At 40.5% G+C, this 16,066-nt stretch overlaps 1 protein-coding gene across 1 annotated transcript; it reads right to left on the bottom strand.

The window, feature by feature from the left end:
- Window positions 1-1,880: 1,880 nt before the first annotated feature.
- On the bottom strand, window positions 1,881-15,914 carry gaa2 (alpha glucosidase 2). The gene is made up of 21 exons (XM_061771850.1): window positions 15,758-15,914; window positions 14,789-14,888; window positions 13,736-14,281; window positions 12,049-12,194; window positions 11,764-11,929; window positions 11,585-11,681; window positions 10,306-10,425; window positions 9,443-9,561; window positions 9,229-9,360; window positions 9,051-9,161; window positions 8,859-8,972; window positions 8,297-8,381; window positions 8,096-8,213; window positions 7,881-8,014; window positions 7,025-7,176; window positions 6,761-6,909; window positions 5,722-5,863; window positions 5,545-5,643; window positions 4,301-4,465; window positions 3,511-3,657; window positions 1,881-2,772 (listed from the first exon to the last, which is right to left on the bottom strand). The coding sequence occupies exons 2-21, from the start codon at window positions 14,867-14,869 to the stop codon at window positions 2,710-2,712; spliced, it is 2,886 nt and encodes a 961-aa protein (XP_061627834.1). The 5' UTR covers window positions 14,870-14,888; window positions 15,758-15,914; the 3' UTR covers window positions 1,881-2,709.
- Window positions 15,915-16,066: the final 152 nt, after the last annotated feature.

The following is a 16,066-nucleotide window of genomic DNA, read 5'->3' as shown; positions in this document are numbered from 1 at the left end:
AGATGGGCTAACGAATAGCATCGGCGTCGCGATGTTCTAACCCCTTTAAGCGACAGATATTTGAACACAAACGGTGGAGCAACATATGTAGACAGACATAACATTACTGACAGGCACACACTCTTTATCCTCTGTGAAAAACAACTAATATTACCACATCTGCCTGATCTTAGGTTTGTATCTGTATGTTTGTATTATCATGCCCCCAAGTGGCCAAGGCACCCACTCTAGAAGGAGCCGCATAGTCACAATGAAATCTAATGCTCAAACTGTCAATTAATTAAGTACAATATTATAGAGCGTCATTTCCCATATAAAAAAATACATTACATTTTTTGTTTAGTTTTTTTGGGGAGAGGCTCAAACAGATTAATGGCAATTCAATTCATTTGCGTCACTTGATGTGAAAAAAATTTGAGACCCACTGTCCGATAGGATAACTTGCATTGAAATTACAACAATTACTACTAAAGTCAAATAACTCTAATCCTGTAAACATCTTAGTCAGGAAGTGTAAGCATGAGCCAACAATGTCCAATCCAAAAGTATTCCTTGTGTTATGGACACAAGGAGAGAAAGTATGCGCGCGTGGTTGTGTTGCGCTTGTGTCAAGTCTCAAGACCGCAAAGCGCCATGTTTAGAAAGAAAAGCATTCCACTACAGACACAAAAAGAGGAAATCTATTTTTATGATCCCCTCAACCCCAGTGTCTCGCGCCGGTTTTTATTTATATTTTTTTAAATCTAATATAATCACGGAACTGTTTTTATTTATTGCTTTAAATGTAATAATATGCCAGAAAACTATGGTTGTAGGTTGAACATCCCCCCACACACATAGCTAATCCTCCCAAATCCTGACAGGAAATGCCCTTGTCAGAGGAGCAGAATACTTTTGGAAAGCTGTTCGTTTCTCTCTCTGTGGCCCGGCCCCCTTATAACCGATGATGAATGAGTGATTCATGTGTCATCTGGAAACACTTAGCATGTGAACGAAGTGGTCTGTTTATGGCCTTCCAGTGCGGGTACTTATCATCCAGTGGCTGAATTTGATTCAAGGGACTTTTTTTGCTTTTGCGAAGACCACCACTGGTATAGACGGGCCAGGTTGTATTGCATGATGAGAAATCACACACAAAAAAAAAGCAGTTTCTTGAGCTCCAATACACAAAATTGTGCCTTTATATAAAAATAAAAAATAAAAAAATAAAAACATTTTGTCACACTGCATCAATTGAATGCTGCTCCTTCTGATGCGCCTGCCTTGGCCACCTGGGGCAGTATAAGACAAACAGATATACTGTTCACTGAGACGGCGCCGTTCTGTTCAGAGGTTAAAGAACATAAAGGGCCCTTCACTAGCATGGCTAATGTGGGAAATATTAGCATCGCCACACCATGTTTCAATTCGTCATTTGTGAGGTGGCAAGTGCACGGTGCGAACACAGGGAACAAAACCATGTCTGCAATTGGCGTATTGTCAAACATATGGCCATTAACTTGCAACTATTTTCAACCTGTTTGACCTATGATTTTTTTTTTAATATCTGGAAAAATCTGTTACTGGCGTAACGAGTTAGCGTTCAGCGATATCCGTAACACAATATGGACGATCCGTAACATTTCACAGCTCTGTGGTGACTATACTAAATTAGCTAACAATGTTTACTTTACGATTTGAAAATCCGTGATACAGTGAAACCGCAAAAAAAGTGAACCATGGTGAGGGACGACTGTATTTCTGTACATACAAAATTTCTAGAATGTGCATTTAAATGTGTAAAGCACAAATGTTGATATGCCGCCATCCAGCGGTAGGTAGTGGTAGTACAAGTAAAAAAATAAATATAAAAAATAAATAGGCAATTTCTGTCATTCAAATACTTAAAAAACAAAAACTTTATTGTTGCGCCACACTACACCCGCAAGCAAGGCCAACATCACATTTTTTAAAACAAATAATTCTGCCAGCAAGCAGCAAATCTATTACAAAATGCAAACTAAATCACAAGGCACCAGTGTCCATCTCATAAATTAGTGCAAAAGTAGCAGCATTCACAGTTGTCTCCTGGTTATTGCACAGCGTGTCTTTCAGCTGGGGGAAGAACCTCTTTAAATATATATATTAGATCCCGATGAACATGAATTCATTTACACAGGTTTATGTGCATTTATGCACACACACAAATGCCTTTGGATGCTTTAAATTCCAGCACAATAGAACGTCATTTGAGCATATTTTTTTATATATTCGGTTTGACGTCCCTATACTTTACGAGTACGTATTTTGTCCTCACTAGTAAGACAATTCAGCGCACGAGTAGAAAAACTGTATGTTCATTCACAGAAAGAAGCATCTGAACGTGTTAGTTTTGGTATTCTTCATGTTGAAATGTGTTACCCATTTGTGGATTCTTACCAAAATATGTAAGGACTCTTCCGTCATCATATTAAAAAAACAAATAATGGTTTAAATATACAAATGTTTTTTTAAAAACTCCAGCCAGGAACGTGAAAACAACCTCCTTCAGGGAAGTTTATAGGGTATTTGGCAAAGCCATTCTGAATTCAGTCACAAAAACAGTTGTTAAAAATAAAAACCTGACTATATTTATGATGTGTTGTGAAGAGTGTCTATTTTAATCAGTCAAGACTCTTACTTGGAGAGAAACAAGAAGGTGCTGTAGAACAAAGCGAGCGGTCGCAGGCCTCATATCCAGCTGATGGTGAAGTTCTGACTGAGCTTAAGGCCGAGATCTGCTACCGTTAAAACCTGCGAGGACAGACAGAGGTGAGTGAAGCAAAGATCATGATGAGGCAGTTTCACTATTTAACCACACGGAATTGACCACATGCCAAGGCTCCCCTCCGGAACGTCCGTATATAATCTCAGCCAGCCAAACAATTTTCAGTTGTCACCGTACAATGGTGCCTTGAGATACGAGTGAAGTTTACTGACAAACTAAAAGGAGAATGACACAGTGCGTAATTAAAATAACCACATTGATTCAGCCCGTTTAGCTTAACGCTAACAAACAATGCAAAACCCCATTGACGAGCTAGCAAATACCATCTGGGTCGCAGCATTATAACCCTTTAATCAACGGCGCAGCAAGACAGGCAGACAAACATAATATTCATGGGTGTATATTCTTTATCATATACAAAGAACAACCAATATTACGATATTTTGGAGGAGTTGTGACATCTCCTTTGTCTCCATGTATATTTGTATGTCTGTATTATACTGCCTCCAGGTGGTCAAGGCGCATACACTAGGAGCAGCAGCACAAAATCAATTGAACTGAAGCAGAAAATGTCACAAAAACTGTTAAATTCTTACAAATTTACACATTACAAAAATGTGTCATTTTATTTTGGGAGTCTGGAACAGATTAAGGGCACTGGTGCTACTTGGCGCTATTTGGTGACGGCATCACTCAATATTCCCAGGCAATTTGGGAGAGAATTGCAATCTTGAGTAGGAATTAAAGCATCTCCTACGTCTCACCTGGTTGCTCCTGTAGGCGAAGGAGACATCTTTGGAGTTGACCAGCACCTTGCTCGGCTTCTGCGTCACGCCGTAGAAGGACGCCGACTGCACCGTGACGAACGAGGCCTCCAAGTGGTCGCGGAGCACCTGCGAGCTCATCGTTTGCTACAAAACCAATGGAGAAATCAGAAAGAGTCAGTTGCCGTTTTCATTAGGTTAACCTGTGCAATCTAATGCAGTGATTCCCAACCACTGTGCGAGAGCCGCATGTGACTGCTCATCAGGTGTACCGTGGGTAATTATCTAATTTCACTTAAAATCCCCCAAAAAATATTTTGCTTTACTAAAAATAATGTATCTTAGTTCATCTATCTATGCCAATGTATCATGGATTTCACGCTTCAATTCAATTAATTGAGCTGCTCCTTCTGGTGTGCCTGCCTTGGCCACAGGGAGGCAGTATGATGCAGTCATACAGACAAACGAAGAAATGTCACCACTACTCAGTAAGCATTTATTTTTTATTGGACAAGGCTATGGCCTGAGTAAATTCAGCCCCTCACATCACTTCCACATAGCTCCTTGGTACCAAGATCCCAAAAGATGGCATCAAAGCACTATTTTCATATTAAACATGGCTTTGGCTAGAGAACAAAAACAGGAAATCGTGGTGTTTTAAAAAAATGATAGTTTAAAAAAAAAATACACTGGGAAATACTGTATTGTTGTTGCAGCTCTTGTCTTGTGGGTATGTTCATGCGAATGCTGTGACAATTGACAGTTGCCGCCTCAATGGAACCGTGCGTACCTGAGCCACGCTGAAGATGATGTAGGCGTACTGGTTGGTCTCAAAGGTGTCGAGGCTCTCGCCGTCGTCCCAGAACAAATCGCCACATGCGGTGCCGTTCTCAGAGAGCGCGGAGACTAGGTGAAGAGGCTGCCCGCTGCTCACCCACAAGGTCAAGTTGGGGGTCTGTCCATGGGAACGCACAGAAACGAATCCACTAAAAATCTAGATTTGATCCTGCTCGCACAAAACTTCCATTGACATGTTGGTTTTAAAATGTATTTAAAAGGTAACATTTTATGGAAAATAAAATTTTTTAATTGCACGTATTGAAATACAATTATTGGGTAGGTCCATAAATATTTGGACAGAAAGTTTTTCTAATTTTGGTTCTGTACAGCACCAGATTCAGTTGAAGTGAAGACTTTCATCTTAAATTCAGTGTGTTGAAAAGAAGGATTACATTAGCATTTTCTTATTTCAAACGTATAAAAATAAACACAACACAAACTATAATAGTAACGTGTGAAGATACAAAAAACAAAACAAAACAAAAAAAACTAATCACCACCAACATGGGTAAAATAACTTGCCCATTTACACATACCTGATAATTTACATGTTTGAAAAGGAGTAGGATGAAATATGAACTATGTAACTTATGTTCCTGCCCCTTTATCTCTATGTTATTAGTAATCAACAGTATTAAACCTTTCTGAATTTTGTCAGACTGTGGTATCAATTGAGCAAATGTACATAATACCACCCTGTTAGACCCTATTGTTAGTTTGCATTAATTTTGCAATAATTGTACATCATTATTAAACTAATAATGATCATTTGAATTTTAAAAAAATACTGCATTTTACTTAGGATTGTTTTTTTTTTGCTGCTCCAGCCCCACATCCTCAACAGGCCATCGTGCTGATTAGATAAACAGGACCGCTTGTTGGCCGACGCAACTCTTTGTGTTGGAAGAGTGATGAGCGAAACCATTTGTCAACCACTAAACACCAGAACAAACACCCAATTAAGTTTTTTTATTTGCTCTAGTGTTTGAAGTTAACCTTGGAGAATTTGTATGTAAATAAAATCAGAAACCCTTTGTTGAACCTGAAAATCTCTCAGCAACTGCTTACAATTGTATTGTGACAAAAGCACCTTACAGACGATATCAAGACACTAATGGGAACAGTTTTAAATTGTGAAAGAAATGCATAATACGTCTACTTTAACATCCACAACTACAGTAGATGGGAGATTACCTGCGTGGGAATAATAGATCCTTCCCTCAAATGCAGGTTTATCTTATCGAGAGGGGCAGAGAGTCGCAGTTCTTCCCCCGTGCTGTTTATGGAGTCGCCCTGGGTGGAAGGCATGCCAGCAGACATGAGAACTCCATGATATTTAGGATCCACCTCATCTGTCAGACCGTGACTTACCGTGTAGTAGTCATACCACAGACCCTCTGGGAAGTAACCCACCACAAAGTCTACTCCAGGATCCAACACTGGAGTCACCAGTAGACTCCTCCCCCATAGGAATTGCTTATCAATCCTGTACGTTCTCGTGTCCTTTGGGAATCTGATGTGAGCACAGTTAAAAATAAATAAATACATTTAAAAAAAATTAAAAATGTGAACTACAATGTAGTCTCAAAAATATAATACCATTCTTGGCCGCCCTTTCATAGCTTCATATAAATCTCAGTTTTAAAAAGTGAACTTCCTCAAGTCTAGTAACATTTTGTACCACTAGCTGGTGAATTAACAAAAGGAAAGTGGCACTTAGATCTAATTGAAGTGATAATTTTTGTTTCCATTGAGTTGAAAAAAAGTTTGTGAGTGTGGGGGGGGGTGAATAAATAAATCACCCCTATGTGGAGTAGCCTAAAATATGATGCTTGGAAGTGGTCAGAATTGCAGAGAAGCTAGCTTTTCAAAAGAAATTGGCCAATTTCCTGTTGAGTTTGGGCATTTATTTAGACTTTTTTTTTTTTTTTTTTGCATCTTGTCATGACAGAAAGACAGATGCTGCTTGATTCACTACGGTATCGACATACGGGATTTTGAGGTTACAAATGGCGTGCATTGCCGTGCAATTAACTAGTTTGCGCAGTGCCATAAGAATACGTTATTAGACGGCACAAGAAGGACGCAGAGTTAAACGCCGTACTTACTTTTTCATTTGATTTTTGGGCTTTAAAGTATTTTTCATGAAAACATTTACCATAATTATGACTTTGTAACTGCGGTTACATAGGTTAGACTGAGCTTTGTGTTGTATGCTGAATCAATTCCAATTCTTTTTTCTGAGGGTACTATTGAGCCTATTCTGAGGAGTTTAAAACCATTTTTGGCCCATGTGACTGCCCACTAGTGAAATACAAGTCGGTCGAAAAGAGGTAGCATTTTCTTTCTTTGCCTGTTTTTTTTTTTTTTGGGTAAACAGACACAGCTTTCCTTTGTGTGTTAGACTTACTCAAACATGAGCGGTCGAGCGACTGTGTGTCCCTGTGCGTGTGCGTGATGGAAGAGTGTGTAGAGGAGCGGGAAGAGAGAATAGCGCAGCAGCAGCGCTTGCTGCATGGCTGTCTGGGCGAGCGGGCTGAACGCTGTTGGGTCTTGTGGCTGTAAACAGGATGATAAATTAGAACTTAAACTTAAAAAAGTAAATAAATTACAAGTGATATTGCATGGCTTGTTTTTTTTCTAATTATATTCTACTGTGTTTTGGTGGCCCAACCTTCATGTCAATGGCATTGTGGTTGCGAGTAAAGGGATAGAATGCGCCCAACTGTGTCCAGCGGATGCACAGCTCCTCCTGCGGCTCCTCGCTGAAACCACAGATGTCAGCTCCCACCAACGGGATGCCCAAGAGGTTAAAAGTCAAGATACCTGAAAATGGAGAAAACACATGGAACAGGGAGACATTAAAATGACATGTCAATAGCCCAGAAACCTCTTGATTGCAATTTAAAATTAACCAATTTTAGCTAATAAAATTAGCTACAATATAGTCTTCATTGGCCGTTTGTCTTAAAGGAGAGTCTCCAATAAAGCCACAAACGTTGTTAGTCAAAAGTTGTCACAAGAGTTTTAAATCGCTACCTATAGTGGTGCCTTGAGATCAGAGCCTCCCTTCTGCTCATTTTTTTGCTTCGACTTGCCATCGCAAACTTGAGATACAAGCGCTGTATGCTGGCAGTGAAGTCGACTAACTTCACAATAAGCGACAGCCCTTTGGAAAATAGTGAACTATTGTTCAAGAGACTTCAAGCTATTTAATGCAACTCCAAATTGAAATTTACTGTCAAACTAAACATAAAATTAGGAAAATTATGCGTTGTGCATTTAAAACAACCACAAAACCTTTAGTCCGGTTACTGTAGCTTAAAGCTAATACTAACATAACGGGGAAACACACACTCACACACACATACCTATATATATATATATATATATATATAAAGGGCTAGGAGTAACCCTGGAAACTTTTAAATTATGAAAAAAAAAAAAAAAAGATTATGTCTCCTTTAAAGAGGGACTACTCGAGGCCTTGAATACATGTTTGGAAGCATGGTTTCATGAGCCCTGCTGACCTGCTATGGAGGAGTAAAGGTCCTTCCACTGGCTCCTGTTGTCTCCCAGCCAGTGGCCAGTGTACATACCCTGACTGGGGAAGGTGGAGCGAGAGATCACAAAAGGTCTCTTGGCCAAGATCCTCCTCAGCGCGCTGGAGAAGTAAGAAAATGACTGATCAAAAGGCAGAACAGATACAAAGTGTGTTTTAATAATTTTCTCAAAGTTTCCTGACGTTGCAGAGGCCTCCCCTTCCATGAGCCCATACAGGCTATGAAGGTTGTAGTGCGTCGATTGCTTCTGTGGAGCTGATGCGCACACTGTTTTGGCTCTCAGCAAACCTCCCAGCACACCTAAACGTGTATCAGATGTCATATTATATAAGACGACATTATTAGTGTTTTTGCGGGATGCTTGTCAAATCCACATCTCCCACCTGGTGTGTACGGAGGGTTGTCCAAATTGTTTGACGGGCAGCCTTTAGTGGACCCATCTACGAAATTTGATGGTTCATTCATGTCCTAAAGAAAATGAAAACGACAGCTGTGAGGCAGCCACGCTAACCACTCGCCAACATGCTGCCCCATTTACAAACAGACCATACAAAAAGAAAAGCTGGCAATTAGGTAAACACAAATAAGTTGGATCAATTTATATTTGTGTGTTTCATTATCTGCCAATAGGACCAGTTGAATGGAATATATGGAGTCAAAATGTCATGTTTTTGAGTACGACTAGAAATGAATAGCCATGACTACTACATACATCCCACCGTTCCATTCTCATCCATTTTAATACAACAAACGGACCACAGCACAATAAAAGTGTCGATGCGCGATACCTGGTGGGGAAGATGATATTTTACAATTTAATCTATTGACAAAAAAAAAATTCAAATTAAAGATGATTGAAAACCTAAAGTCAACAAATCTCATCTATTTAAAAAAAAAAAAAAAAAAAAAAAAAGCAGGTTGTTTGTATTGGATGTCACTACTTACGATCCATAATCCATCAAATGGCACCTGATCATGGAATCTCTTAAGATTCTCGTACCACCATTCGTGGGTGACGTTATCAGAGAAATCGGGATATGCCGTCAGGCCTGGCCAGACCTTGGAAAAAGAGAATTCAGTTTTGTTTCCTTTTGGTCCTGAAAAATGTATCCCAAGCGTGAATCATCCCATTCTCACCTTCCCAATCAGCGTTTTTCCTTCAGTGTTTTTGATGAAAACTCCTCTTTTGAGTCCTTCGTCATACGGCCAGTAGGATCCTTCGGGTTGGACGCTGCTGATACCAGGATCCTGCGGGGAAAGACCATATAATTCCCCCCCAAACAATACACAAATGCACAAGAGCCGTTGTGCTTACGATGATCATCACGTAGCGTTGGCCGTGAGCGTGCAGGTCCTTCACCATGTCGGGCAACGTGCCAAAGTTGATCGGGTCGAAAGTGAAATCCAGAACACGGTCCATGTAGTCGATATCGTTCCACTGAACATCCTTGAAAGGAAAACATGTAGAATGTTTTGAAAGTCTTCATGTTTCGTGTTTAACCACATACAAAATGCTAATTGCGCACTACCTGAGGTATCCCAGTACCCCTCATGCGTTTGACCACCTCCCAGGTGGAGTTGCTGGAGTTAAAACCCCAACGACACAAGTGGTAGCCCAAAGCCCAGTAGATGGGCATCGCTGGACGGCCTAAGGAGAAAGATCAATGCAATTTTGCTTATTTAGCTTACATTACGACATCTTATTCATTTCATTTCAATAAATGTTATTTACAGGCGGCTTTTAAGGCACTCAAGGTCACCGTACGAACATACAAAAAAAAAGTAAGCAATACAGTAAAAATAACAAAACATAAAACCCTTAAAATGGCAAATGATACGGGAAATGGGCAGAGTTCTCAATACAGTAATTTGTGTACATGTGTGACATGAAATTTGTGTCAAATGAGCGAAACGCTTCGTGTTACTAGATATAGACTTGTAACTGTGTGAAGGGGCGTAAACACACAATGATATTCGGGCTAAATTGGGGAATCCCCGCCCCCTTCTGAAAAACTCCGCAAAGGGCCCAATATTTCCATGTCTCTAAACTGAAAAGACCAGATTGTCGGATATCTCAAAAAGATGATCTGAGCCGATTATCCTGTGGTGTGAGCCTGCATTAAGAAAGGTTTTTCCTTCCCGATCTCAGTCGTGCTGACAATCGTAAATGTTAAACTGGTTCAATATTTACAATCGCAGATCAACTAGTTATTTTAAAGCCCTTCCAAAACCAGTTTAACGCTAGGTGTCCACAACACAGCACACCAATAGGAGTAATAACACGCTTGCCAATGTTTTCCTTTTCGTGTGTGGGTGTCTCTCACATTTCGAAAATCGGTCAAGCATTGTACCCCGCTTTAGGATATTGTGATAATTATTTAAGCAAATTCACCTATTACGTCCAGATATTGTTCAATCACAGATCCAGGATCGGGACCGAGGAAGACGTAAAAATCGAGGATCCCACCAATTGTGCGCCAGGTAAGGGCCGGGGCAGGTTGCAGGACAACATCTGAAGAAATAGGATAAGTAAGTAAACACCACATTATATCAAAAAGGATCTAATAGACCCAGTGCCCCAATTAATCTCCTTGAATGAATCAATGCCGCACCCCAAATGAAAACTTTTGACAGGTGGTGTCACTAGGTGGCTGCAATTACATCCAGACTAAGTATTCACAGCGCTTCATTTTTCCACATTTTGTTGTTAAAGCCTTATTCCAGAATGGATAACAAAAAATAAATTAAAAAAATCCTCTAAATTATAGACAAAACCCCCATAATGACAGCATGAAAAGGTCTTTTTGATATGCAATGTAAAGTGTGGGAATTAAATTAAGTCAGATGTGCCTTACCAAATCATGCTTAATCAATCATTCAGCCTGAGCTCACCACAGGTGGACTGCAATTAAGCTGTACACAGGATGTACACAACCCGTTTTTAGATTGGAGATTTCTTTGTTTTTTTTTTTATTTACATAAATTTAAAACAAAATCCCCATAACATAAAAAAACTAATTCATATAATTTACATGCTTTTTGGGGATTCAATGTGTAAAATAAAAATGTGGAAAATAGAAGCATTCTTCATACTTTCCGGATTCACTGTACACCACATGTATCATGGTCGATGGTTTTACCACTACACACACTGGTTGCACAGCAGATGTGGCACCTACAAAGCTGAAACTCCAAATTATTTTTATCAACGACAGTGGTACCTTGCTGTACGAGTTTAAGTCATTCGGTGAGCTTGTAAATCAAATAAATTTTCCACTAAAATGAATAAAATTGCGTAACATTCCAACACAGCCCAAAAACATTTCCAAATGTAAAAAAGACAAATAGCAGTTTTATTTTTACAAAAATTATAATAAATTATAAAAAATGTAAAGAAATAAACTGGTTTTATAAAGTGTAATTATTACACGTACTGCAGTATTCGTGTGTGACCCTGTGAGTGATGGCAGGAGCTGGCATTGGAGTCCGCTCCTTGCGAGCGCTCTCATTTTGTATTTGTGTGTTGGGCTGTTTGTACCATTAAATAAATGTCTGAAAGTACATTTATTTATCAGCGACGGTGGCACTCCAAGCTCACGTGTGAGGGCATTACAATACCTTAATTGCTCCATTTTTTTCCCCCTACTTCACTCGACCGGCAACATACTGACCCATGGCATTGCTGTTCAGAAGGAAGAAGCCATGTGCATTTCTCTCCTCCTCCATTCCGAGGTAAAAAGGATGAACTCCATACAGGTTTGTTTTTTCCTAAATGTTAAAGAAATAGACACTGGTAAGCGTTGTCTACATAAAAACCCTCATTCTGTTGAGAACGAGAAGGTCACATCACCATGGGAGGCACATCCCTGGCCCACATAGTAAGTGTGTTCCACTGGACGTCATGCAGGAAGCTCGAGCGGTGCTCCCCCAGGCCATAGATGAATTCCGTGGGCAGAGAGGTGGAGAACTGCAGGAACTGATCAGCGTAAAGGAGAGGAGCCACAGTGGTGTTCAGGCTGATGGGAAACAATAGGAGAAAACATGACAAATCCAATGCAGAGATAATAACAGAACATATGTTGAACTGTGAGACTTTGCACTGTACTTTATCATTAATCTTAATTGCTCAGCTTACAGCACGGCTCCCGTAGAGCTCCTCTTCACAATGAGACCGAACGGCTCCTTGGAGAGCTCCACGGTGTAGTCAGGACTTTCTGCCTTCTTGGCGACGGTAGGAACAGAGATAGGAACCTCGTAGCGTGAACTCGAAGGATCTGTGATCTAGTTGATGGCACATACACGAGCGACCAGCAAAAAGAAGTCATTTATTTTTGATGTCTTTAACATGCTTCTCAGGTACTCATAAAGGTCACTTGCAGCTTGATTATTTCTTAAGGGCCGTAGAACTACAATCATATGTACAAGAATGTTGGTTTAACACAGTATTGTGTTAAGTGACCATGCAGCAGTCTATTTGAAAATAAAATCCATCCATCCATCCATCCATCCATCCATTTTCTGAGCCGCTTCTCCTCACTAGGGTCGCGGGCGTGCTGGAGCCTATCCCAGCTATCATCGGGCAGGAGGCGGGGTACACCCTGAACTGGTTGCCAGCCAATCGCAGGGCACATACAAACAAACAACCATTCACACTCACAGTCACACCTACGGGCAATTTAGAGTCTCCAATTAATGCATGTTTTTGGGATGTGGGAGGAAACCGGAGTGCCCGGAGAAAACCCACGCAGGCACGGGGAGAACATGCAAACTCCACACAGGTGGGGCCGGGGATTGAACCCGGGTCCTCAGAACTGTGAGGCTGACGCTCTAACCAGTCGGCCGCCGTGCCGCCTGAAAATAAAATTAGAATTAAAATTTATAGATGACAATTTTGAAAACGAGGCAATCTTAGGCAGAATAAGATCACATGCATAATATATATATATATATATATATACACACACACACACACACACACACACGTCCTTTGGTGCAGGTCTACCGAGTGTAAATGAGTGTTTGTGTTCCAATGTGTTCTTTCTGTACGCAACAATGTACTTATTTGTTCATGTTTTAGTATAAAACTCAAGAACCAATACAAACATTGTGGAGAAATAAGGTTCATTATTCAAATTGAACTAATTATAAATAAAAACAATTCTGTTACGCTACACAACTATTTTCTATTCTATTTTAGCAGAAACCACCTCTCTCTAGATTTAGTCAATTTCATACTTTTTCACCAATTGATACTATTGGTCTGTTATTTATATAAAATTGGTTACCAATCGTAAATATTGACAAATGGCTTGCTCTCTTCAATTGTGCAATGTTAAGAGCGCAAAAAACATGAATTTTGGGATTTGGAGATGCGAGGTTCCCGCTTGATGCTATCATCTATTTTTTTTTTTCCCCTCTAAATGTCATCTACTAAAGACCCGGCCCATCTGTCTGTTTTAAACCTCAAATGAGGTCCCGAGGCACAAAGTTTAGACCACTCCTAATTTAGTCTTGAATAAACCTTTAATAAACCCGTTTTTGGAATGTGGGAAGAAGCCAGAGTACCTGAAAGAAACCCACGCAAGCACTGAGAAAACACGCAATATTAACACAGGAGAGCCTGAGCAGAGAATCGAACCCAGAATCTCTATCAGACATGTTAACCACTAGTGCAACACATGAACTGTACACCACATTTCCTAAACAGGTGGCTTGGGCTGGGGGTATTTTATTGATTCAACTGCAGGGAGTACAAGGCATCGATTAAGGGTTAGGTGTTCATTACCATAGAAATGACAGTGTAGCATAAGCGCCCCACTTACCCTGACACGTAGCATCGTGTCCGTCTCGTAGCGTACATCCAACTCCAGAGTCATTATGTCTGCAGGGTAGTAAGTCTTCACGTCTTTGACAAGCGTAGCTCTCTGCCCCAAGCTCGTGTCACTCATTGACTCGATCGAGTAGGAAGGGAACCCCGGAGAATAGAAACACCAAGGGACACCGTTACTTCCCGAAGGCCGAGCGTCAGACGCAGCAGGGATGAAGCAACAATTCCTGGCTTCACACATCTCTCTGGTCACCACCGCTCCTCTCTCCGGGTAACAATCGAACCGCGACGCCTCCGGGATGAGAGCGCAAGCCTCGCGGAGACGGAGGGTTGCCTCGGTGGTGTTCGCTTTTGGGCCGGCGTTAGCGGGCGGCGGGTGTCTGTGCGGCAGCAAGCTAGAGGGTCGGTGAAGCCAGAACACTGTGCCCACCAGCCAGCCTCCGCAGAGGAGCAGCAGCAGGCAGCCGGTAAGCAGGAGGCCCGTCGTGACCGAGCACGGTAGACGACGGGGAAGCAGAGAGGCTCCTTCTGTGGTCGAAACCTCCAGACACAAACACAACATCAGACTCAACAACAGGAGTCACACTAGCCCACACATACACTACTTCCAAAAAGTTTGGGATATTTGACTATTGGGTGAAATTTCAGGATGAACCTAAAATGCACTGTAACCTTTACAAGTGAACCTAATTTGATCTGCACTAAACTTTTGAATGCACGTCCAACTGTTCAATATTTAAATACTTTTTGCACAACCTACTGTTCTCTAACAAGGAACTGAAGAGCAAAATTCAGGTATTTGAGCCATGAATCAACCAATAAATTGACAAGGACATCCACTTCTCTGCTGTTCTGTGACTCTTCCAGTCTCTCTGGATCTCTGTTGCAACCCGCTGGTGACACTCTGTGACACCTTAAGCTCAGGAGCAACTCTTTGAAGCCTCGTAATGGCAAGGAACTGTTGATCAATTGTTAGGTGTTGTCTTGGTCTCGTGATGTCAAAATGTGAAAGGCCGGCGATACACTTAATCATAACTCATTAACTCACTGGATCCTCGTCATCTTCGACAAGGCGATTCCCTTCAGATAACTGGACATCCTCTGGGTTCAGCAGCTTATAGGACACCATGATGGCACTGCGTGTGACCCTGAGATAGCCAGCGGGACAAAGTGCAATGAATGTTACATGACACGTCTCTGTTGGCAAGTAGTCAAGAGACGAAAACATTGATTGAATGATCAATTTTGAACAGACAGTACAAAAAATAATAATAAAACACCAAATACATACAAATGTACAGTATAAATTTTATCCCATACCAAAACAGTGTAAATAAGGAGCAGGAAGAAGTAAAACTTCAATTAAAACCTACTCTACTACTTAATTATCCATCATGAAGTGCAAACCATAATACATACATTTCCACAAATTTACATACCCACATAATACCTACGTATATACATACACCATATGTAAACACTTTTACATTCACCCTCACATACAATTATTCTTCGCCTAAATACATTATACACAAGTTTGTACATTAACTTACTATTAAAGACAGTAATACGTAGGGGGGAAATTATTTGATGTTACCATTGTAACAGCTGGTCAAAATGTCCCCAAGACTTTAGATTCAATTAAAATCACACGTTTGATTAATCTATGTATCCCAAGCGAAAGTGCATTAAGTCTGATATAATGCCCTTTTCTCTGCTTTATCACAAAAGCAGTCAAACTTTGTGCATGCATTAACGCAATAATACCGCACTCACATGTAATGTTACGTAATTAACAGCATTTCCTACTATTTTACAACGGACACAATGCCTTTACCTTTTCTTATTCCGCATTGAATATCACGTTAACATGACTTTAGACCAAAACAAAAAAAAGGTTTTAAGGTTTATCCCAAATGTGACACAGTAATTTTGTTTTAGCTTAGCAGCGGCTTCGCCTAGCCCAAGCTAGCGAACGCATTTCAAAGAAAAGTTCGTTGATTTAAGGTCCTCTTACCTGGATATTAATGAGCAAACAAATTAGGGCAGGGGCTAGAAGAAAATTATGTTTTAAAACGACCTGGAGTTGACGGATTAAATTATGTGAGTACAACGCTGAGTGTCTCTGTTTATACCCGTGCTGCATTTATGGACGTCGAAAATATGAATTTTCCGCTCGTGAAACCTCCAGTTTGAAACAGATTCGAGCTGGTTGACCTCAGAATAGTTTCGGCTCATTACCAAATTTAATCCAGCTTTGTTGCTGCGTGTAAATTTTATACATATATATAAACAAGACGAATTTATGAACGTTCGGTAATGTTTA

The sequence above is a fragment of the Phyllopteryx taeniolatus genome, chromosome 4 (assembly GCF_024500385.1).
Source record: "Phyllopteryx taeniolatus isolate TA_2022b chromosome 4, UOR_Ptae_1.2, whole genome shotgun sequence".
In the NCBI taxonomy this organism is placed as follows: Eukaryota; Metazoa; Chordata; class Actinopteri; order Syngnathiformes; family Syngnathidae; genus Phyllopteryx; species Phyllopteryx taeniolatus.
This window is presented reverse-complemented; position numbering and strand designations above follow the sequence as displayed.